The sequence below is a fragment of the Bos mutus genome, chromosome 9 (assembly GCF_027580195.1).
Source record: "Bos mutus isolate GX-2022 chromosome 9, NWIPB_WYAK_1.1, whole genome shotgun sequence".
Classification (NCBI taxonomy): Eukaryota; Metazoa; Chordata; class Mammalia; order Artiodactyla; family Bovidae; genus Bos; species Bos mutus.
In genome coordinates, this window is record NC_091625.1 from 11386182 (window position 1) to 11412311 (window position 26130).

Below are 26130 nucleotides of genomic sequence, written 5' to 3' on the forward strand. Positions count from 1 at the left end.
CTCCAGCATTGTACTGGCTCTTGGAGATGGGTCCGTGGACAAAGCAGGAAGAACCTTCATGACCAGGGTGTGATCTAAACATGATTTTGTTTTTCCCTGGTCCTTCAAGTAACATTAGACACTATTTATTGTTTTGCAAACACTGAGAGGGCAAAATCAATGTGAGAAACATCTTCTGGGGGCTTTCAGAAGAATATTTAGAGCTCCATCTGTAAAAGACTTAGCAGTGTCTCTTAAAATCTTTGCTCCTTCCTTGAGCAGCATTTGTATTTTTGTCATCCATTCCATTGTGATTTTGGTTTTGTTTTTTAGCACCTGCAAGATTTAAACTGGAAATTTCATCCTTTGTGTCTCAGCTCTTGTCACTGTACATGTTTCTTGTTGGGTGGAATCAGTATTGGCTCTTCATACAAATAAAATGCAAATCATATGCTTGTCAGAGCTAAACGCTTATCTCAATGAACAAGTATTTGAAGGTTAAAACTGAGATGCGTTGAGAGAAAAACACTGAATGCAACTTGAATTTTCCATTGAGATGAATTCAGAAGACAAGCCAAAAATTCAGTAGAGATAAAAATACTTCTTATACCAAATGATGGATTTTGATATCTAGAACCAAATAGCACACTTATTTCATTTTTTTTCCACATGGAAAAAACATTTTTTAATGTTGAGCATCAGATTGCTTCTCACTGTTGAAAAGGCCATATTAGATTTCACAAAAGGTGAGTTAACTCTGGGGTCCAGGTCAAATTGCTTTCCAAAGGAAACAGCTTCCCTGGTTTCCCTGCAGAACCAAAGGTCTACCTGCTGGTGGACTGGGGAGGTTCTGCCTTTCCCTCTGTAAATCACTTTTCCCCTGGCTCCTGGCCTCCTCATCTGTTAACTTTTGAGTCTGTGAATGTCGCCTTCTAAGGGTGGCTTTGAGGCATAAAATAAGCATCAGCATATTATATTTTATTGTATATTTTTAAAAAGTGTTCTCCTTTTATGTGTCCAAGAAGTTAGAATGATCATATGTATTACTACATTTTAAATGTGTTCTTTTAATACCTGGATAACTTTTTCAACATAATTGATTTCCTTGATCATTATACCTATTTTATGATCTATGCTTGAAAGTATCAGTGTGAGGAGGGATCTGTAGATTGACAATGAAGTCCATAACCCCAAAATGGTTCAGAACCCCAAATCCTGTACTTTGCTGTGAAAAAGCAGGTGCTTCCTCTGACCCACTCTCCCATGCCCTTAGGTTGCCTTGAAAGACAGAGGCAAGACCTCAGCCAGGTTTGCTAAAATGATTCAGGGGGGACAAACTACAAAGCCACATTCATTCACATAAATGGATTGCATAATATAGCTGGTATGTTGTGCTAAGTCACCTTAGTCATGTCTGAGTCTTTGCAACACTATAGACTGTGACCCACCAGGTTTCTCTGTGCATTAGATTCTCCAGGCAAGGATATTGAAGTGGGTTGTCATGCCCTTCTCCAAGGTATCTTCTTAACCCAGGGATCAAATCTGCATCCCTTATGTCTCCTGCACTGGCAGGTGGGTTCTTTACCACTAACGCCACCAGGGATTGCATTACATAGCTGGTATTGGTAGTTATTTTTATTTCATCAATATATCTTTTGTTTGAATATGAGGCAAAAACAAAGCCAAAATGATTGTTAATAATCATTGTCAGAGTGAAATGTGGTATCTGCTGGCAGGCCAACATTTCCAAGATGAATAAGTTGGGGAAATGATAGTATGTATATAGTTTCTGCAGTTTCCACAGCTACTGGATGTCACCAGTCAGCACTTCTCAAGAGAATAAGCTGAATTCTGGACCTAAATAACAAGCAGCTACCAATCACTGATACCGCAGACACCAGGTTTGATGCTTATTGGATCTGTGCAGTTGGAATCAACCCCTCTCTGTGTTCTTAAAAAGGAAGAGTCTGTATGTATAGGAGAGGGGCTCCTTTCAAACAGTGAAGTCCACCGGTTCAGAAATAATTCTGAGAGGAAACTCAGACTATCCTTTGGAGCATGGGATACTTCCTTATGCCATGTTCTGGGGAAGGTGAATTTCATTTTTCAGGCCTATATGGACTGTAATGGTTAAGGAATTTCATCCCGGCATCTCTTGTTTAATGAGGTTAAAAGTTATTATTCTGCTTAACTAATAATAGAAGAATAAAACAAAAAAGCATGTTCACAAGCTCTAGATCTATAAACGCTCTGGAAATTCTCTCCTCGGGTGTCTAAATAGCACAGGTCTGAACTAATTTTAAGTCTATACCTGTACAATAACACTGAATAAGTTTGCAGGTTTTTTTTTTTTAATTAATAAGGATTTTTTTTTCAGGATTCTACCTTGAAGGCTATTTTTACCCTAGTCTTTTAAAATATCCACATGAATAAGAAAAAAAAATTAAAGCACTTTTTTATGAGAAAAAGACAATGATTGGAAAAGCTAAAGTTAATTTTGCTTATGCTCAAAGTTGTAACTGCAGATACATTTTTGCAATGAGTTTCTTGTGAATGTGTGACCTGTTTTTTCAGGTGTAATTATATGTGACCTACATTTCTTGTCATGTTAAATATTCTCCAGCAAACTAAGAATTTTCAAAGCATTTGTTCCTAGGAACTGATCCTTATATTAATGATGATGACTTGAGGAAGTTTTAAATTCCATTGATAGTTGGTGATGCAGACTAAGCATGCTAACACGGGCCAGACCTTGACTTTGCTCAGCTTCCCCTCTTCAGGCCCCACAACAGCCCCATGGAGTGGACCAGGCTGTTGCCCCACTGAGAGGTGAGGGCATTCAGTGTCTTGGTCAGCTCAGGCTGCATAGCAAAGTGCTGTAGACTGGGTTACATGACAAGAAGTCAGTCCTCCTGGTTCTGGAGGCTGGGTGTCTGAGATAATGGTGCTAGAGGAACTGGTTCCCCTAAGGGTCTCTCTCTGGGCTGCAGACAGCTGCCTTATCACTGTGTCTTCATGTGGTGGAAGGTCCCCAGCCCTGGCCTCTTCTCCTTCTTGTGGGGATGCTAATCTCATCAAAAGCCCCAACCTCATGACTTCATCCTCACCTCACCAGCTCCCGAAGGCCCCACTCCAAACACCGTCTCGCAGGAGGTAGGGCTTCACCTTATGCATTGCAGGGGGAGGGCAAGTACATCGTGTCCCTAGCACTGAAGGTTGAGGAGGTTAAGGAATTTGCTTTTTGTTACAGAACGAGTGGGTGTCTCTGGTGGCTCAGGGGTAAAGAATCCACCTGCAATGCAGGAGCTGCAGCAGGTAAGGGTTTGATTCCTGGGTCAGGAAGTTCCCCTGGAGGAGGGCATTGGAACCCCCTTCAGTATTCTTGCCTGTAGAATTCCATGGGCAGAGGAACCTGGCAGGGTACAGTCCGTGGAGTCCCTAAGAGTCAGACACGACTGAAGTGACTCAGCACACATGCATGCACACACAGGGCAAGTAAGTCCTTAAAGATGGAGCAAGCCCCTGGAACTTGCTAAGATACATGCTTATGTTGGAGTGATGGCTTTAAAAGACGCTCAGTGTGACTTTACCACCCTCCTGACAAGCACCCCATCAAAAGACCACGCAGCTTGCTGCTCTGCTGAATGCCCTGCTGCACACATGTTCTCCACACAATAAACTGAGGAACCCTTGCACTCCTCAGCTTCATCATATCAACTGGTCACTCAGCCCTTCAGTGGCCTTCGACCCCATTCAGGAGCAAACAGAAAGCCCTCCATGACTCCAGAAGTGCTCTGGCCTCTTCTGATGGTGACCTTGTCTCCAGTCCCTGCCAGACTCCGCCCTGCCTGCCGGAGCCTGCCACCCCTTCTCTGGGACCCTGACCACCCCATCTCTGGGACCATGCCCCGCCCCACCTGAGACTGTGTTCTTTACCCTCTCGTATTCATCATCAGAGCCCACACTGCTGCTTGACAGAACCCTACCCTCGGTCCTTTTCTTACTGTGTTTTCACACCCACCTCCCTTAGTTAAATGCAGGTTTCCCCTGAACAGAGAGGCAGTTGTGTTTGTGTTGAGTTCGCCAATATCTCTAACAGCATCCAGCACATAGGAGATATGCATTATTTGCTGAATCTACAGAATAATGAAGGGTAACTCTAAATGGTCCGAGTTTATCCCTTCCATGGAGGTAAAGAAACCTGGATCAGAGGTGCCAAGGGCTATATCTGAAATTCTCCTGGATGTGGAGGCAAAACAAAGCCTGAAACCCACGTCTTCTTTCTCTACCGGTCCTTCCATCCCTACTGCTGGCCTTCCCTGCAGTGGCACAGAGTCAGGAGCAGGCACCCTGCTGAGAAAGGGGGGAGTGTAGGCAGAGCTACAGGGCCACTGAGGGTCAGGTCAGCACCCGATACACACATGGTCATCCCTCTACAGGCCCAAGGGGTAACAGTGGCTGTTCTCACTTTCCAGACAGACTTTGCACTTGTTGACATCACTCAACAAGCCCCTGGCAGAGCCTCTGCTCAAACCCTGGCTCTGACGTGGCAGGCCTGCCCTTACCAGGATATGCTGCCCAGGGTCCTTGGATGAATCACCTTCCCAGCCTCATTCACTCAGGAGTTTAAGGGGAGAGGATGGCTTGGCCTTAGCCAAGTTTTCTAGAATGTAGAAGACTCCTTCCTCAAATTCTTGTTCTTCTGTTTACTGTGAGGGTAATTCAAAACTCAAACAAAAGCCAGAACCCTCTAGGTTCTGAAGGAAATATGTTAAATCTACATATAAATCATGTGTTTTTAGAGCCAAGAGTATTTACACACACGGCCTGCAATCTTATCCCTTTAGACAGCTGGGATGGTGTGGCTGAAGCAAGCTTTGCGGTGTCATCTCACACAGATTCCAGGGAAAGGTGGGCTGCGGGTGCATACAGAGACAAGTGAGTGGGCTCCCTGCCAGGCCATTTACATTATTTTTAGGCAGGAGACACACTGTACTCACCAGGCGTTAGATGCGAGTAATTAATTTGAAAAACGCCCTCCCTCTTTGCCTGTAGTCGCACTGAGGAGGGTTTCTCTCTCTCTCTCTTCCCAGGTCCATTGCCTGGGTTCTCATGTATTGTCCATCTTGCAGATTGCCCTGTTACTGAGAAAAATGTTCTTGTTATACTGACAAGAATGTGTGTTCTCTAAACCAGGCACTGGTGGCAGTACCCCTGCCCGGAGCCCATAGTGCAGAGGCCCGAGACCTTGACTCCCCTTCTGTCATGGACCAGAGGCATTCACTGGTGTCTGATCAGGGGTTGGAAGGTGTTTATTTAGTTCACCGCCTGTCTACTGAGACCCTCCATTAGTTAGACGCTTTCTCCTAGACTTCAGAGAAGCAAAAGCGAAAACAGAACAAAACAAAATAAAACTCAAACCAACAAAAGAAACAACAAAAACCAAAACAAAACAGAAGCTGATAGAAGGGATTATTTGAAGAAGCATGTCCTTGGCATCTGAGCCAATTTCCCATCCCCTCCTCTATCTGTGTTTTCAGCATCACACAGGTTTTGGGTGTTGTTGTTCGCTAAGTCATATACATACATATGATACTTTGCATGATGTGTAATGTGATATTGCTTATATGTGAAATCTTACAAAATGATACAAATGTAGATTTTTACTTACATATGTATATATATATATCAAATATGTATTTGACTTACTTCACTTCATATGATCATCTCTAGGCCCATCCATGTTGCAGCGTGTATAGTATATTGATGGCTGAGTAGTATTCCATTGAATATATGAACTACATCTTTTTTACCCATTCATCTGTTGCTGAAAATTTAGGTTGTTTCCATATCTTAGCTATTGTAAATAATGCTGCTATGAAGATAAGGATGCATATATCTTTGTGAATTATAGTTTTGTCAGGGTATATGTCTTGGAATGGGATCCCTGAATTATGTGGTAACTCTATTTTTAGAGTCATTTATGAAACAGACCCACAGACAGAAAACAAATTTATGGTTACCAAAGGGGAACAGGGAGAGGGATAAGTTAGGAGTTGGGATTAACATATACACACTCCTATATGTCAAATAGATAAACAACAAGGATCCACTGTATAGACAGGGACCAATACGCAATATCCTGTAATAAACTATAAGGGAAAAGAATATAAAATGAATACATATATATGTATGTGTGTATAACTGAATCTCTTTTCTGGTCTCCTGAAACTGTGCTGTGCTGTACTTAGTTGCTCAGTGGTGTTCAACTCTTTGTGACCCCACAGACTGTAGCCCGCCAGGCTCCTCTGTCCATGGATTCCTCCAGGCAAGAACACTGGAGTGGGTTGCCATTCCCTTCTCCAGGGGATCTTCCCAACCCAGGGATTGAACCCAGGTCTCCCGCATTGCAGGCCAATTCTTTACCATCTGAGCCACCAAAGGAAGCCCTGAAACTTAAAAGTATGACATTGCAAATTAATTATGCTTCAATAAAATGAATAGAATTTAGAAAGGCCCTCTGCCTACCTGCACAGGCTCTGGGAGTGTTTGAAACAGAATGAAAGGGAGAATCAGATTCTGAGCCCAGCACCACCTGCACCCCTGAGCTGGTGTCCAGACCTCCATGTCAGATCGTCATAAGGCCTCATTATGGACAGAGGAACCACCTGGATATTGTAAAAACCTAATTCCAGTTGTATGGTGCCTCCAGGGGCTTCCCAGCACCCAGAGTAAATGCCATCTGCTAACAGTGACTTAAAACTCAATATTCAGAAAACTAAGATCATGATATCTGGTCCCATCACTTCATGGCAAATAGATGTGGAAACAGTGGAAACAGTGACAAGCTTTATTTTGGGGGGCTCCAAAATCATTGCAGATGATGGCTGCAGCAATGCAATTAAAAGATGCTTGCTCCTTGAGGGAAAAATTATGACCAACCTAGACAGCATATTAAAAAGCAGAGACATTACTTTGCTGACAAAGGTCCATCTAGTCAAGGCTATGTTTTTTTTTTCCAGTAGTCACATATGGATGTGAGAGTTGGCCTATAAAGAAAGATGAGCGCAGAAGAATTGATGCTTTTGAACTGTGGTGTTGGAGAAGACTCTTGAGAGTCCCTTGAATGGCAAGGAGATCCAACCAGTCCATCCTAAAGGAAATCAGTCCTGAATATTCATTGGAAGGACTGATGTTGAAGCTGAAACTCCAATACTTTGGCCACCTGATGAGAAGAGCTGATTTATTGGAACAGATCCTGATCCTAGGAAAGATTGAAGGCGGGAGGAGAAGGGGACAATAGAGGATGAGATGGTCGGATGGCATCGCCGACTCAATGGGCATGAGTTTGCGTAAACTCTGGGAGTTGGTGATGGACAGGGAGGCCTTGCGTGCTGCAGTCCATGGGATCACAGAGAGTCAGACACAACTGAGCAGCTGAACTGAACTGAACAGGGACCCAGGAGATGGACAGAACCTGCCCCTGCCTGACACCGCTCTGCTGCCCAAGCCTCTCCAGCCACACCAGCCACACCCGCTCCCTGGCTCCCCCGCCCCTCTCACCCTCTGCCTGCTGACCCTCCTTGACACCCTCGCTTTGGAACATGTCCACTTACCTCTTGCAGGTCCTCACTCAGTTTAAACCCCTCCCAGTCAAGCCTTCCCCAGCTTTCCCATCTCTCCTTTCAGAAGCAGGAAATCAACAGAAACAAACATTACTTAGCATTCAGAGACCTCAGATGATGGCAAAATATGAGTTGCAATCTACAGAGATACAGTATTTTCTGTTATATTCCTGGCTTTGCCTCTAAGAGGCGCTCAGAGTAATACAGTTTAAAGAGAAGGAAATTAGTGGATTCCTCTGTGTGATAACAAGGTGACTTTCTGGGCCACTCCACTGTATAGATTCCAGGTAGATAAACTCTAAATATTTATCTAAACTCAATTTAGATAAACTCTAAATATTTACTGATCTCCAGTTCTATAGGACTCTGTGCAGGTGTTACTGAGCGGATCAGAGAGCAAGGGACCCAGACCTTAAGTTTTCGATGCTCATCAGAGGAAGTTAAATACTCAAGAGAAATCACCCCAAAAGGTATAAGATTAGGTGTTACCCATCAGTGAAGTAGAGCAAAGCATTCTCTGCAGTATTGATCAGATAGTTGAGCTGAAATTAGATGATGCGGAGAAGGCAATGGCACCCTACCCCAGTACTCTTGCCTGGCAAATCCCATGGACAGAGGAGCCTGGTAGGCTGCAGTCCATGGGATCGCTAAGAGTCGGACACGACTGAGTGACTTCACTTTCACTTTTCACTTTCATGCACTGGAGAAGGAAATGGCAACCCACTCCAGTGTTCTTGCCTGGAGAATCCCAGGGACAGGGGAGCCTGGTGGGCTGCTGTCTATGGGGTCGCACAGAGTCGAACATGACTGAAGCGACTTAGCAGCAACCTGATGGATAGGCCTTCTTTGTGGCTCAGACTGTAAAGAATTGGCCTGCAATGCAAGAGACCTGGGGTTTATCCCTAGGTTAGGAAGATGCACTGGAGAAGAGAAGGCAACACACTCCAGTATTATTGCCTGAAAATTCCATAGACAGAGGACCCTGGTGGGCTACAGTTACGAGGTTGCAAAGAGTTGGACATGACTGAGCAACCTTCGCTCACTCACACTCTGATGGATGGTTACAGGGACAAAGGTTGCAAGATTTTCTGTCCATATTCTATTGAACTAAATGCAGTTCACATTTAAAGTACCTTGATGCTATACAAAGTTTTTTCATAGATAATGCAATATTATGAAGGGTAAAATAGACTGTTTCTAGTTTTGTGTGCACTGTGATTAATGAAAGCTGATTATGACACATTTTTAGCCTCTAAATATAGCTTAAGATGGTAAATTTTAAAAATAGACTTGATTATTCCTAGGCAGTGGCTGGTGAGGGTAGATGATGTCTGGAGTTGATTAAATAGTGGTTGGGGTTCTGGGTCACATGGCAGAGATATAGAGTCAATATACATTTGGATAAATTAAAAATTCTTCCAATATTCTCTGGCATTTTAGCTTCTATATTTGCCAAACCATGTGAACAATCCACTTTATGATCTCCCTTTCACAGTATTAAAAGAACTTAAGTTATTTACAGCACCTGTTAAATTATTTAGACGATCATTAAATCTTAAATGCATATTAACAATGTATTTTCATTAAAGGATGAAAACAGATGTCACCATTAGCAAATATAATGGGGAGGAAATTACATCTTGTCACTTGTCTTGAAATGCACTCCAGAATGGCTTAGAAAATATGGTACCTAATGATGGCTGACTAATTCATCTACATGGCAAAAGTAGAATCCAGGAAGCTTGTATTTCTCTGCTTTTAAGAAATAGCAAAAAGGAAGCCGTTTTGGAATAAATGTCTTAGTCCTCAGATATTCAATTTAGGCTCTAAAAGTAGGATATTTGGTGGTGCTACTTTTAGAAATCTGAACTCAACCTAAGTACTCTATATTTTATTATTTTAAATCCTACTTACATATTGCAATCCATTAAAAATAACATTAGATGTCACAGAACAAAAACAGATGCTTTATCTGATAGCGTTCACTATTTTCTCTGTATGTTATAAAAGGAGCAAATATTTTATGGAGTACTTACTATGTCCATACCTACCTAAGCACTCTACATGCATTAGCTGTTTTAATCCTCACAACCCTTTAAGTCGTTAGGCATTATCAACCCCATTTTATAAATGAAAAAGTGAGGTCCTAGAGTGTTAAATAACTTGCCAGGCCACAGAACTGGTATAAAAGGAAGAGCCCAGGAGAGATTTGCACCCAGGAATTTGGCCCCAGAAGCCCTGAGCTCTGCTGTTTTCTCAGGTATTGGTACATACCCATGTTTGCCAGATTCAAAACCAGGGAAATATGCCTGTGTTCTCAGTTCCTGGGGCAACAATCCATTTCCTTCTAGACTCAGAGGAGGGTTGACACTTCATTACCCCCTCTCTAGAGATGAGACAGAACATATGACCAGACAAGACAGGAGAGTGACTGGTGGCCAAACAGAGCCTGGTAGCTGGGTGGGTAAGCTCAGCCTTGACCATCAGAAGGATTTGTTCATGGAGGCACTCCTTAGAAGTCTGCAGATTGGGGCATGTTGCCCATCTACCTCCTGCGGCTCTTTGGTTTCTGGGAAACAAAGGCCCTTACATGGCTTTGTGGGCTATTGACTTTTAAAAGGAATTATTCTGATCAAATACTACAAATATAAGTTAAATATTTGTCCAAATTACATGTAAAGGTTCCCCTTATATTTTATCATTCAAAAGAACACATAGCAAAACTTGGTTAACTCATTGGTAAGAATGGTAAATTCAGTGTGCATAAATTGATCGGACATTAAAAACAAAAGGGTGGATCATTCATCCATCCACTATTTCAGAGCATTAGGGACACTTGTGATTTGGACAATCTACCTTTCTTAGTTCCACTACCCTCAATAATAATATTCTTTTTTTAAATATAAGATTTTAGAATCCCCCTTCTCTTTTTCTGTTTGTGTGAATTAGCAATGACCATTTTAAAAAGTGCTGACAGGATGAAATGACGTGAATTTCCCCAGTGGCTGTATCTTCTAGACTTTTCACAAAACAAGTTATACTAGTAGCTTTGCCTTTCTCTCTGACTTTTGTCTTATAAAATGTCCTTTTTGTCCCTTACTCCTGGGTCTATTGATAGATGATCTTGAGTCACTCACACTGGTCCCTACATGCCAGGAAATCCTGCACAAATAGCTGCTTCCCCAAAACTTCAGTGTGAGGTCCTTTCTTCCCTCGTGTATGATCTGTGTCTACAGGTAATAATAATATGAGTAGTAATAAGAGCTCAGTAATAATTTGAGCTCAGTTAAGGTTTACTGAGCTCATGCCACCAGCTATGCCGAGCTCAGCACTTTAACTGGAGGAACTCAGCTAACCCTCCCCAGGGTCATGTCAGGTCACCAGTTCATACGTGAGGAAACTAAGGAATAGAGAGTTTATGTAAGTTCTTTCTTGGGCTTCCCAGGGGGCGCTAGTGGTAAAGAATCCACCTGCCAATACAGGAGAAGCAAGAGACTCAGCTTTGAACCCTGAGATGGGAAGATTCTCTGGAGTAGGAAATGGCAACCCACTCAAGTAATCTTGCCTGGAAAATTCCACAGAGGAGCCCGGCAGGCTGCAGTCCATAGGGGTGCAAAGAGCTGGGCACAACTGAGCACGCACACACAGTCATGGTCAGAAGCTAAGAAACAGAACTAGAGCTGACCATGAGCAGGCTACCCTAGATTTGTCCTTCAACTGTTACGTTGAATCTGAAGAGCATCCAGTTGCGGACTGAAGTTGGTTTATCTTTCGCTTCTGAACTCTAGTAAAACACAGCCAGGCTGGGGAAGATGGTCAAGATGCAGCAAAAGCAAGGCTGATGGCGTTGTGCCTTCCGGGAGATGCAGGCAAGAGAGGGCTGCTCAGCACTTTGACTTTATCATATGTGTGGACACAATCTTCTAAATGGTTCCCACATGTGGTTTGGCCTTTCTATCTCAGATGGATTAGCATCAAATGACATGATACAGACAGAGAAGTCTGCATGGAATGCAACTTAATATTGATAATTATATCTTTTATCACATAGGTGGCACCACCATTACCTATTAGATTATTTTCTTCAAAAAAACTAACTTCCTTCCTAGTTAACTTTATGGTACTTTATGGTTTCTCTTCCTCCTCTCACTTGACTTTCTTCTCTTGGACTGTGCTGTGAATGAATAACCTGTTCCTCAAAGTATTAAAATGATCCCTTCTTGGGCCTATTTTCAGGTTTAGGCCTCTGGTGTATCTCAAGTGTTAGAAGCAGTAATCATATCCGATCATTTGGAATCAATAGCTGTAGGATCTAAGACAAATTTTCTATACACACAGGGCCTCAATGTGCAGGAGTCCAGGGAGAGTGTTTCTTGGGAGATGAAGTGGAACGAAAATTGTGAAGTGTGCAAGGGGGCCTCTGTGTCCTGAGATGCTCACTTAATGCTGACTCAGGAGTGGCGTCCTGTGGTAAATTGAAAACAGAATTAAAAATAAATGCTTGACTGAAGTAACAGACTATGAAACACTTGCAGCTAATCATCCGCTCAGCTTTACTTCTCCAAAGTGTCATTTCTCTGTGCTTTCAGAGCCCCGTGGGATGCTGATTGGATGAGCTACATCTTCAAGAGTTCTCTGCCAAACCAAACAAACAACAAACAAAAATAAACGACAGAGTTCTTATACATAATTTCTATCAGGGCATGTAGAAAGAGGTCCTCCAAAGAAAAGCAGAAACTCCACCACTTTGTACATTGCTCTTTTATTCTTTTTCAGCTGCCTCTGAAAACATATATTTTTCTAATAAGTTACACCTCCTGCTGATTGGTCTGGTTTGATTGAACATAATAGGTATTTTCAAGAAAAGCAGTTTCAATTACGAAGAATTCTATATGAAAGTAAGAATCTTGGGCGCCATCTGCTGGACATTGATAATAAGTAAAAAGCATGGGGCTTCCCTTGTGGCTCAATTGGTAAAGAATCCGCCTGCAATGTGGGAGACGTGGGTTCGATCCCTGAGTCAGGAAGATCCCCTGGAGAAGGGAAAGGCAATCCAACTCCAGTATTCTTGCCTGGAGAATCCTGTGGACAGAGGAGCCTGGCGGGCTACAGTCAATGCAGTCGCAAAGAGTCAGACGCGACTGCGCGACTGGGCGTGCATACATGCATGCTCATTTTCAAGACTAAATATGGTCCTAAATACAAACTGAAAAGTAGTCTTTTCACCTGTACTGATTTATTTGAAACTGAAAGTTGCTCAGTCGTGTCCGACTCTTTGCCACCCCATGGACTATATAGGCCATGGAATTCTCCAGGCCAGAATACTGGAGTGGATAGCCTTTCCCTTCTGCAGGGAATCTTCCCAACCCAGGGATCGTACCCAAGTCCAGCACTGCAGGCGGATTCTTTATCAGCTGAGCCACAAGGGAAGCCCAAGAACAGTGGAGTGGGTAGCCCTGTCCCTTCTCCAGCCGATCTTCCCGACACAAAATGGAAAGGGGTTCTCCTGCATTGCAGGTGGATTTTTTTTTACCAGTGGAGCTATCAGGGAATTAGTCAATAATATCTGGGGTATAATTTTGAATTACTGAAATGTTGAGACTATGAATAGTATTATATTTATATGAATGTATTATAGACACATTTTCTATATAGTAACATTGCTATTGCAACCTTTCTCAGACAGTAAAGTTTTTTTTAAAACAGACTTTAGTATTTTTTCAAGTTCAGTTCAGTTGCTCAGTTGTGTCAGACTCTGCGACCCCATGTACTGCAGCCCTCCAGGCCTCCCTGTCCATCACCAACTCCTGGAGTTTAATCAAACTCATGTCCATTGAGTCTGTGATGCCATCCAACCATCTCATCCTCTGTAGTCCCCTTCTCCTCCCGCCTTCAATCCCTCCCAGCATCACGGTCTTTTCAAATGAGTCAGTTCTTCACATCAGGTGGCCAAAGTATTGGAGTTTCAGCTTCAAATATCAGTCCTTCCAATGAACACCCAGGACTGATTTCCTTTAGGATGGACTGGTTGGATTTCCTTGCAGTCCAAGGGACTCTCAAGAGTCTTCTCCAACACCACAGTTCAAGAGCATCAATTCTTTGGAGCTCAGCTTTCTTTATAGTCCAACGCTCACATCCATACATGACCACTGGAAAAACCATAGCTTTGACTAGACGGACTATAGGAGGCAAAATACTGTCTCTCCTTTTTAATAAGCTGCCTAGTTTGGTCATGGCTTTTCTTCCAAGGAACAAGCACCTTTTAATTTCATGGCTGCAGTCACCATCTGCAGTGATTTTGGAGCCCCCGAAAATAAAGTCTGACACTGTTTCCATTGTTTCCCCATCTATTTACCATGAAGTGTTGAGACCAGATGCCATGATCTTAGTTTTCTGAATGTTGCGCTTTAAGCCAACTTTTTCACTCTCCTCTTTCACTTTCATCAAGAGGCTCTTTAGTTCTTCTTCACTTTCTGCCATAAGGGTGGTGTCATCTGCATATCTGAGGTTACTGATATTTCTCCTGGAAATCTTGATTCCAGTTTGTGCTTCATCCAGCCCAGTGTTTCTCATGATGTACTCTGCATCTAAGTTAAATAAGCAGGGTGGCAATGTACAGACTTGACATACTCCTTTCCTGATTTGGAACCAGTCTGTTGTTACATGTCCAGTTCTAACCGTTGCTTCTTGAGATGCATACAGATTTCTTAGGAGGCAGATTAGGTGGTCTGGTATTCCCGACTCTTGAAGAATTTTCCATAGTTTGTTGTGATCCATACAGTCAAAGGCTTTGGCATAGTCAATAAAGCAGAAGTAGATGTTTTTCTCTCACTTTTTCGATGATCCAACAGATGTTGGCAATTTGATCTCTGGTTCCTCTGCCTTTTCTAAATCCAGCTTGAGCATCTGGAAGTTCACGGTTCACGTACTGTTGAAGCCTGGCTTGGAAAATTTTAAGCGTTACATTGCTAGCATGCTAGATGAGTGCAATTGTGTGGTAGTTTGAGTATTCTTTGGCATTGCCTTTCTTTGGGATTGGAATGAAAACTGACCTTTTCCAGTTCTATGGCCACTGCTGAGTTTTCCAAATTTGCTGGCATATTGAGTTCAGCACTTTCACAGCATCATCTTTCAGGATTTGAAATAGTTCAACTGGAATTCCATCACTCCACTAGCTTTGTTCATAATGATGCTTCCTAAGGCCCACTTGACTTCGCATTCCAGGATGTCTGGCTCTAGATGAGTGATCACACCATCGTGCTTATCTGAGTCATGAAGATATTTTTTGTATAGTTCTTCTGTGTATTCTTGCCACCTCTTCTTAATATCTTCTGCTTCTGTTAGGTCCATACCATTTCTGTCCTTTATTGTGCCCATCTTTGCATGAAATGTTCCCTTGTATCTCTAATTTTCTTGAAGAGATCTCTAGTCTTTCCCATTCTGTTGTTTTCCTCTATTTCTTTGCTTTAATCACTGAGGAAGGCTTTCTTATCTCTCTGCTGTTCTTTGGAACTCTGCATTCAAGTGTGTATAACTTTCCTCTTTTCCTTTGCCTTTCACTTCTCTGCTTTTCACAGCTATTTGTAAGGCCTCCCCAGATAACCATTTGCCTTTTTGCATTTCTGTTTCTTGGGAATTGTCTTGATCACTGCCTCCTATACAATGTCACGAACCTCTGTCCATGGTTCATCAGGCACTCTATCTATCAAATCTAGTCCCTTAAATATATTTCTCACTTCCATTGTATAGTCATAAGGGATTTGATTTAGGTCATACCTGAATGGTCTAGAGGTTTTCCCTACTTTCTTCAATTTAAGTCTGAATTTGGCAATAAGGAGTCCATGATCTGAGCCACAGTCAGCTCCCGGTCTTGTTTTTGCTGACTGTATAGAGCTTCTCCATCTTTGGCTGCAAAGAATATAATCAATTTGATTTCCATATTGACCATCTGGTGCTGTCCATGTGTAGAGTCTTCTCTTGCATTGTTCCAAGTGGGTGTTTGCTATGACCAGTGCGTTCTCTTGGCAACACTCTGTTAGCCTCCGTTAATATTTTTAGATTTTATTTTTTTAGAGAAATTCTAGGTTGACAACAAAACTGAGGGGAAGGTACAGAGATTTCCCAAGGATCCTGTGCCCCAACACATGCACTGCCCCCCACAATTGTACAAAGTAACAACTGTACTTTTGTTACAATTGATGACTTTCCAGTGACAAATCAGTAACATCCAGAGTCCATAGTTTACCTTAGGATTCGCCCTAGATGTGGTACATCCTGTGGTTTGGATAATTATATGATGACACCTATCCATCCTTATAATATGCAAAGTGGTTTGGCTGCCCTAAATGTCCTCTCTGCTCTGCCTATTCATCCTTCCCTCTCCACAACCTCTACTATGATTATTTTTTAAATCTATGAATGCTAATGTGTACGTATCTGTCATTCATAAATCTGTTAAGCTTTAAACAATGGTGGAGATCCCATTAACTCAGATAACACAATATTTACATTTTCAGGATAGCTTCACACAGGCCATACCCCAAATTTTGCATTTATAATTGAAATTTAATAATGTGATGAAGACTATTTTAACAAGTGATATGAAAGATATATGAAAAATGCCTTCATTTTCTTATTTAGCCTTAATGTAGGATCTCTACTAAATTACAGTCCTCAGATATTCAGGATCACCTGGGTTGACTATTAAAAAGGGAGGTTCCTGGGATGCACCCCACACCTACTGACTCAGAAACACCTGAGGTTCAGCTGCATTTTAATAAGCCCCTTAGATACTTTTGGTGTTATGTTTGAGAACACCTGGGAACATCCCTCATAGATTGGTAATTTTCCATTCCTTCAGCCATATTCAGATGAGATTCTGAAGACAGGAAGGTGTAGTGGAAATACTGGACCTAATTATCACAAACCAGTTTCAGGACCTTGCCTAGATTTTCCCATTTTATAATGAGAAGCTTATCCCCAGAGATCTTCAAGGTCCCTCCTGTGTCTCTATTTTCATAAATATTTCCACTGAAAACAAGTTTTGACATCTTTTCTTTATCTTTTCTCGCTCTGAGAATGAGGTTCAAATGACTCCAAAGTTGTGAAACCCAAGTCCTAGCAAAGAAACAAGGGTGTTGATTCAGATGTGTACAATTGGATTTCTTAAATGTCAAGAACTACTGAAGTAGAAAACAAAGATGGAATGTAGAATAGTTCAAACTTGTGTCAAAAGAAAGCGAGCATGGTCATATAGAGAAAGAGCATATTGTGTTCCTACATACCAGTGAAAAATTAACCCAAGTAAACATAGATTAACAAAACATTGAGAAGTAAAGGTTTCTAATACTTGGTAAGGGTTCAGGTTGCAAAAGACAGTTCAAGGCTGCAAGGAAAATACACTGCTGCAGAGGTGATCTCACGTGAATTATATGAATTTGCAATCACAATCATTTCCTTCTGAAGAATATTATATATATACATATATATATAAACCCCACTCCAGTACTCCTGCCAGGAAAATCCCATGGATGGAGGAGCCTGGAAGGCTGCAGTCCATGGGGTCGCTGAGGGTCAGACATGACTGAGCAACTTCACTTTCACTTTTCACTTTGATGCATTGGAGAAGGAAATGGCAACTCACTCCAGTGTTCTTGCCTAGAGAATCCCAGGGACAGGGGAGCCTGGTGGGCTGCGGTCTATGGGGTCGCACAGAGTCGGACGTGACTGAAGTGACTTAGCAGCAGCAGCGTATATATAAACACCTGCAAATAACTTGTTATACTATGTATATTTTATATAATCTGAAAACATTGCAAAAATACATTTACACATTTTAACTAAGACTAATTATTCCTCTAAGTAACAAAAACTACTTAATTTAATCAAGAATATTAACAAATCATAAACCTTTCTTAATTTTGTGACTAGAGCCTAGAAATTTACATTTTTAAAATAAATTGTTTTGTTTTTATCATCAAATTGCTTTATTTTTTTTTCAGATATCAGCATGATGTCTTCTTTTAATTGAAGTATAGTTGATTTATAATATTATGTTTATTTATAGGTAGCTCAGTTGGTAAAGAAACTGCCTGCCATGTAGGAGACCAGGGTTTGATCCCTGGGTCAGGAAGATCCCCTGGAGAAGAAAATTGCAACCCACTGCAGTGTTCTTATCTGGAAAATCTCATGGACAGAGGAGCCTGGCAGGCTACAGTTCATGAGATTGCAAGGGTTGGACACGACTTAGCGACTAAACCCATATTATAACTCAGGGAAACAGTGTAGTGACTCAATATTTTTATAGATTATACTCCATTTCAAGTTACTACAAAATAGTGGCTCTATTTCTCTGTGCTGCACAGTATATCCTTGTAGGATGTTCACTTTACATTTAGTGTTTGTGCCTCTTCATCCTGTCCCTACCGTGCCCCTCCCCCCACCACCTCTCTCTCCCCACTGGTTTGTTCTCTGTATCTGTGAGCCTGCTTCTGGTTTTTTAATATTCATTCATTGTTTTATGTTTCAGATTCCAAATATCAGTGATATCATACACTATTTGTCTTCCTCTGACATTTCACTAAGCATAATACTCTCTAGGTCCATCTACTTTGTTGAAAATGGCAGAATTTAATTCTTTTTCATACCTAATGTTTCATTAGATAAATATGGATAGATTAAAAGTGATATTAAATATCATTAAAGTGATATTACATATCACTTGTTTTTGCCCATTCATCTGTTGATAGACATTCAGGTTACCTCTGTATTTTGGCTATTGTAAATAGTGCTGCTATGAGCACTGGGGTACATGCATTTTTTCAAATTAGTGGTTTTGTATTTTTCCAGTATGTATACTCTGGAGTGGGATTGCTAGATCATGTGATAGTTCTAACTCTAGTTTTCTGAGAAACCTCCATACTGTTTTCCACACTGGCTACACCAATTTACATTTCCATCAACAGTGTACATTAGGCTTTGAAGATTAAAAAAGAAAATAGTAATCTCTAATGTAGGGAGGATGATTTCCATGTACAATAGAAAAGACCCATTTTCTGATATTTATCAAAAAGCCTTAAATAAAGTAATAAAATAAGGGAAACTTATACTTTCTTATGAAGAAGGTGATGGCACCCGACTCCAGTAGTCTTGCCTGGAAAATCCCAGGGATGGAGGAGCCTGGTGGACTGCAGTCCATGGGGCCACAAAGAGTCAGCACGACTGAGTGACTTCACTTTCACTTTTCACTTTCATGCTTTGGAGAAGGAAATGACAACCCACTCCAGTGTTCTTGCCTGGAGAATCCCAGGGAGAGGGGAGCCTGGTGGTCTGCCGTCTATGGGGTCGCACAGTTGGACACGACTGAAGCAACTTAGCAGCAGCAGCAGCATACTTTCTTATGTTGTCTTACATTGTTCTCTTTGTACCCCCAGGGAGGCAAGCAATGCCTGTTGTACAGTTGCAGCTCAGTAAATGTTTGTTGCATTGCTGCTTGTAAGATTCTACTGTGTTTCATAACTAGGGAGAAAGCTTGATGCAAGAGCAGCTATAAGATATATGGGAAGGGTTTGTGAGAGACACTGATAGTAAGTAGATAAGTGGGAAGGAGGGAGAATCACCTTGGATCTCGGGATGGGGAATGGACTCTTAGAAATGATACTTCAGCTGCTAACCAATGTAATTGGTTCCGTTTTTCAAGGGAGGTCACTCAAAGAGTGTGAACCAAAGTGGCCAGAGCCTCACTAAAACTTGACGAGATAACCCAAACTAAGAACAGTGAAAGTCCTCATTAGAGGTGGTAGGTTGGGCTGTGCATCATGACCACAGGAGCAAAGTTGGATGTGTGTTCATCTGATTGTATGTGTATGGTATCTGAGTCTGAGTTTCACCTTGACTTGCCATTCTTGCAACTTGTTTGCTCGAGGAAATGGACTGGACAGACAGAGCTGCATACATGTGTATGAGAGTTTCTCGGGGGGCTGTGCTCTATGCTTAGTTGCTCGGTTGTGTCTGACTCTTTGTGGCTGGGGGGCTCAGTGTAGCTCTGGGGGTGGCTCCCGGACCAGAGCACCTCAGCTGAGGAGTTGGGTCTCCAGCACGAGCTCTTTGGGCAGTGGCTTTCTGATTCCACAGCTTCCTGGCTGAGGAACTTTGAGTTGCTGGTTTTGTGCTTTAGTTTTGGGGGTCATCCTTGAGGACCAGGCCAAGAATCGCTTCTTCCCCCCTTTCAACAATTTAGTAGCATCAAATTCTATTACCTAAACTTTTTGCTTAAAAGACTGTGATGTTTGTTATTTTCAATATTTTCAAATCAACTCTCATACAGGGGCCATTACTTCCAAGCATCATTTAAAAGAAAAAATCAGTCCCCACTGAAATGTAGTGGAAGTTTACTTCCCCTCTGTTACAGAATAGAATCAAAAAGACAGTTTCATGAAAAAGTGGATAATTGTGTTTTGGGGTCAAGGAACCATTTTTAACTGCACCTGTGTCTTGACTTCATGGACAGTTATGTATGATTGGAATTGTCATTTACTAGAACACACACATCTGCATGCTTGTTTGCTGATACACAAAGAATCTAAAAGGTGATTTGATTTAAACTCCATTTCTGAGACATTTGGGAACATTCATAATTATTTTATTATTATCTTAGCATGCTTTCCTATTTCTTTGTGTAAGTACTTCTATTAACTCCACCATGAGCTAGATTTTTATTATTTCGGAGAATAGTCCAAGTTCTAAATCATCTAAGAAAATATTTTTGACCAGCTAAGCCAAATAAATCTCCCTGATCATTTCACCCAGAATTATTACTCTCTACTGAACAATTTATTTGCATTCTTTGTCACTTGGCATATCTTGCCATAAGTGCTAATTTATGTTTACATATAACTTACTTCCTAAGTATAAGGAACATTCCTGGGAGTAAAGCACAAGGAATGCTCTTTAGGGTTGAAATTCGTGTGAGTTTGCTGTCAAAAATTTCTAAAGCAAGCCTTCAGCATATCAGGCTAGCAGATGTTTAATTTCAGTCACTACTGGGGCTCCCTCCTGGACATCCCCCAGGTCTTCTGGAGGCACTTAACCAATCCAGAATTCTCAGAACTCTCCTGACTGTATCTGCCCTGTCACAGCTTGCACGGGTCCTGGCAGGTGGCCTGTGGTATGTGTTCTGTGCCAAGGTTTGGAAGGAAACAAAGACCATGCTTGCTTCTCAGTACCCCCGCCTTCCTGCCTCATGTATGTTCCAAAACATTGTCTATCTCGGGAGCAACAGTTGTCCATCTCGGGGAGCTGCATGCAAACTGCTCTCACCTTTCTTCATGACCTGTAACCTTGGTTTTTGAAACTTCAAAGCCCTGGTTCCCATCTCCTCTTACTCCAGGAAAATCTAGGCTAGACTTTGTAAAGCAAAGCCAGGAAGAAAGGCGAAATTGTGGTCTTCCAGCTTCCGATGACTTTGGGGTTGGAGGAGGGAACAAAAGAAGTAAATTAGGCACCGTGCTGACTATAAAGGTCCCTCTTCATGCACTCAGCATCGCCAGTTATTTATAGTAAGGGATCCACATATATGCATTAACTGGTAAAGAGTTTATTAATAACTTCCTATTTAAATAATTTATTTTGCATTATAGGATGATACTTATATTTTAGATGTACAGAGAATAATATTTAGTTTCTTAGGCATTTGTCATTATTTCCTTCAAATACGTGTCATTACTCATACAAACAGTTTGCTTATAAATGAATTCTTGGAGTTTCTTGAATTGAGTGAAGAGATAATAAAATAATGCAATGATTAGGACATAGTGAAACAATGGAAAAATTACGTCCAGGGAGAAAGCCAAGGTTTCCATCAGTGCTTTACTTCTGATAGCACAGCATATTTTAGAATACTCTCTATTTCCTTCATAGAAAATTTAAATCAGAGATCTGTGATCATATAGTCTGTCAATGTTGCTAATCAGTAAGAATACAGTGTTGATTTTAAAAGTGAAAAGTACCAATACATTTCACAAAAGATTCTACATTTGTGTCCCTGCCTTTACTGAAATACCATATAATCAAATATGAATTTCCATGTATTATTCATAATAGAATACTGTCACATATTTGATGTGGATTAAAGCATTAAAACGTTAGATACAAAAAATAAATATACTGTTTACAGCTTCCCTCCCTGTATCCTGATTCTAGCAGCGTATGAGGACAGCATCTTGATGGTGCGCGGTGTGAGTGACGTGGGGGGAAGAGAAGGGCGTTGAGGTCGGTTTGTGAGAGAGAGTTTTCTAGAGCATTTCAGAGGGTTATGGAATAAGATTTCGAAGAAGTCGAAATTGTGAAGGCTGCTTCTGCCTGTCCCCTCCTCAGTTCAGTTCAGTCGCTCAGTCATTCCCAACTCTTTGCGACCGCTCCCCTCCTGCTTTCCTTTTATAATTTCTACTGGCAAAAACAAGGAGTCCTCTAGGGAATAACTTGGAGAGGATGATGAGGACTTGGGTCGGGCTTTTTCTTTCAGGGCACAATAAGGGAGTCCCATCTGGAAGCAGAGGAAGAAGCCCAGGAAGAAAGAGATGTGAAGATGTGGCCTGAGTTCTGTGCTGAGGAACAGCCGGGTCTTTCTTCTTTGGTTCTGCTCTCTGTGATAGCATACAAACCAGTTGTATAAACAGGGCCTATTGCTGAAACCAAGAAGGAATTTTAAATTCATGTGAGAAGAGGATTCAGATGCATACTTGCCACCAAGACGTGGCATCCGGAAGGGTGTGAGTCCTGGTAGGGGCTGGAGTGATCCCTGTGGGTGAGGCACGTGGGTACATCCTTCTGGGAGAAGAGCTCTGTTCCCTGCTGGCTCTTGTCCTGATAAACTACTCTGTGGGCTGAAATTTTCCTCACTTTTGGTGAGACAGGAAGGGAATGCCCCTCTAAGGCATCCCGTGGAGAAAGTACGAACCTGGAGACCTCACCCTCAGACCCAGTTAAGAAGCCTCATCTTGCCGACCCTTTGCTGTGGCCTCTGGGCCTCTTGGGAATGCAGTGCTCATCTCCCAGTGTTACTGCGACTTAGACTGTGGGGTCTCCCAAAGCCACAGCAGCACTTAGGAGACCAGCACTGAGTTGCCAAGCCACAAAAATAGCATTTTGAGTTTCACAGAAGGACACAGTCACTTGAAGTCAATTTGGGGAAAAAATACCATAGAGGAGCTGAGAGATGAGTGGAAGCATAGTTGAGCAGGAGTATAGACTCTGTAGACACATTGCAGCTGAGCTTCTCAGCATAGCTTTTGCTTTTCCATAGTCAGCTTTGTTCATGTACTTTCAATTAGTAATGATCGAAAGTGGACATTCACTCCCAGTGAACACTGCTGAGACCAGAAATGCTTTCCTTTGCAAGTTGAATCGTATTTATTCTCATGTTTTGTGTAAGCTCAATATAAAATCTGAAGTATGTCATTATTTATGTATTTACTTTTACTTTTTTATTTTTATATAATTTTAAAGTTTATACTCCATTTACAGATATTACAACATAGGCTATAGTCCCCACATGGTACAATACACACTTTAAGTCCATCTTACACCAATAGTTGTACCTCCCACTCCCCTGCCCCATACCACACCCCCCAAACTGGTAAACGCTAGCTTTTCCTCTAGATCTGTGAGTCTGATTCTTTTATGTCATATTCACTAGACTGATGTATTTCTTAGATTCTACATATAAGTGATAATCCTACAATATTTGTCTTTATCTGTCTGGTTTCTTATTTTTTGGTCCCACCACTTGGCTTGCAAGACCTTAGTTCCCTGACCAGGGATTGAACTGGGGCCCTGGCTATGAAAGCATCAAGTCTTAACCTCCTGATAGCCAAGAAATCTCCTGAGAGACATATTTTACTTAAGCATGAGATCCTCCAGGTCCATCCATGTTGCTGGAAATGGTGACTTTTCATTCTTTTTAGGATTGAGTAATATTCCATTTTATATATATATATACATATATATATACACACACATACATACACACACACACCACATCTTTAGTCCTCTGATGATGGATATGTAGGTTGCTTCTGTGTCTTGGCTATTGTAAATAGTGCTGTTATGAACATCAGGGTGCATGTATCTTTTTAAATTACTATATTTTTTTCAGATATATGCCCAGAAGTGGGATTGGCAGACCATGGGTATCTCTATTTTTATTTTATTTTATTTTTTTAGAAACTTCCATACTGTTTTCCACGTAGCTGCACCAATTTACATTCCCACAAAAAGTGTCCAAGGGTTCCCTTTTCCCCACATCCTTGCCAGTGTTTTTATCTGTGTTCTTTTTGACAGTCGCCATTCTGACAGATAGGAGGTGATATCTCATTGTGGCTTTGATTTGCATTTCCCTGATGGTTAGCCATGTTGAGCATCTTTTCGTGTGCCTGTTAGTCACCTGCATGTCTGCTTTGGAAAAATGTCTATTCAGTTCTTCTGCCCATTCTTTAATTGGGTTGGTTGGTTGGTTGATGTTGAGTTCTGTATGCTGTTTATATATATTGGATATTAACCCTTTAACAGTTATATCATTTAGAAATATTTTCTTCCATTCAGTAGGTTGTCTTTTCATTTTATTCAAGGTTTCCTTTGTCGTGTAGAAGCTTTTAAGTTTCATTAGATCTCATTTGCTTCTTTTTGCTTTTATTTCCTTTACTTTGGGGATGGATCCAAAAAAAAATACTGCTTTGATTTATATCAAAGAGTGTCTACCTAGGTTTTCCTCTGATTTTTATAGTATCTGATCTTAAATCACTAAAACATTTTGAGTTTATTTTTTTATATGTTGTTAGAGAACATTTTATTTTATTTTTTTACTAAAGCATGCAGATTTAGAAAGATATATTCAGGTAGAAAATAAAAGCAAAGTCCCAAACAAAAATTAGTTTCCTCATCAATAAAATAGGAATAAGACTGTATACTTCATAAAAAGTCATTATGTGGTTAAACATATGCATTTCTTCTTAAAATTATATTCCATACATGGTAAATTCTTTTGTAGATTTTAATGCTCTCAATACATTCACTTTTTAAATTCTTTAACAGCACTCATTTGTTAGCCAGTGATACCTAATGAGAAACAAATTTTCCTTCTTTTTAACATAAAATATTTCACACCTACAAGAGTATTATGTTACACATATGTAGAACATAAAAAGAACAAAACATACATCATTCATTTGCTATGCTGCTTAAGAAATAACACATTTCCATTTACTTTTGGGGCCCAGATTTGGAAAAATTTCATATCTCCTTGAAAAATATGTATTTCTTGAATATATTTACTGCACTCAGCAAGTTAAAACAAGTTTAGTTTACTGGACACATGTATACATATACACATATAAACTTGCTCAAACCTCCCCTGTCACTGTTTACTTTTGATCTGTCAACTACATAGATCAGTTCAGTTCAGTCGCTCAGTCGTGTCTGACTCTTTGCGACCCCATGAATCGCAGCACGCCAGGCCTCCCTGTCCATCAACAACTCCCAGAGTTCACCCAGATTCACGTCCATCGAGTCGGTGATGCCATCCAGCCATCTCATCCTCTGTTGTCCCCTTCTCCTCCTGCCCCCAATCCCTCCCAGCACAGGGTCTTTTCCAATGAGTCAACTCTTCACATGAGGTGGCCAAAGTACTGGAGAGAGGTGTGTAAAAATATTCTACTGTGTTGGTAGAATTCTCCGTCCTGTTAGTTTTATCAGTTTTTGGTTTTATATGTTTTGTGCAGAGAAGTTTAGAATTACCACATACACATGAAATGAACACTATCTTAAGTAATGTTTTTTGTCTTACATATATTTTTCCATATTTTTATTTAAAACATTCTGTGCTTTTATTTTATAGTTTGAGTATTTCTTATCTAGGACTCATTTAGCTGAATTGTAAAATCTAATATTATGAACTTTTAATAATGCTGTAGTCTACAATTCTGAGAAGGCAATGGCAACCCACTCCAGTACTCTAGCCTGGGAAATCCCATGGACGGAGGAGCCTGGTAGGCTACAATCCATGGGGTCATGAAGAGTTGGACACAACTGAGCGACTTCACTTTCACTTTTCACTTTCATGCACTGGAGAAGGAAATGGCAACCCATTCCAGTATGCTTGCCTTGAGAATCTCAGGGACGGGAGCCTGGTGGGCCGCCGTCTATGGGGTCACATGGAGTCGAACATGACTGACGTGACTTAGCAGCTTAGCAGCAGTCTACAATTACTGTGACTCTTGATAGGCTGAATTGTCTCTATGAGCACATGCTGTATTCTGGATTTTGTGTTTGTTTGTTTCAATTCTTATCTTCCTTGTATTGACTTTTTCCTCATTCCCTGTTTTACCCTCTCCCGGTTTGAATATTATACATTCTACTTTAATTATTTTTGGTAGCTACCTAACTAAAATTATATTTTCAACCATTGTCATTCAGTCACTAAGTTGTGTTCGACTTTTTGAGACCCCATGGACTGCAGAACAACAGGCCTCTC

General features: G+C 41.2%; 1 protein-coding gene across 1 annotated transcript in view; it reads left to right on the top strand.

Moving 5' to 3' along the window:
- The window catches only part of RIMS1 (regulating synaptic membrane exocytosis 1), a 599571-nt gene that overhangs the window by 224578 nt on the left and 348863 nt on the right, over positions 1 to 26130 (top strand). The window contains 1 exon segment of the mRNA XM_070376186.1: positions 2931 to 2938. Coding sequence (XP_070232287.1) covers positions 2931 to 2938 — 8 coding nt within the window.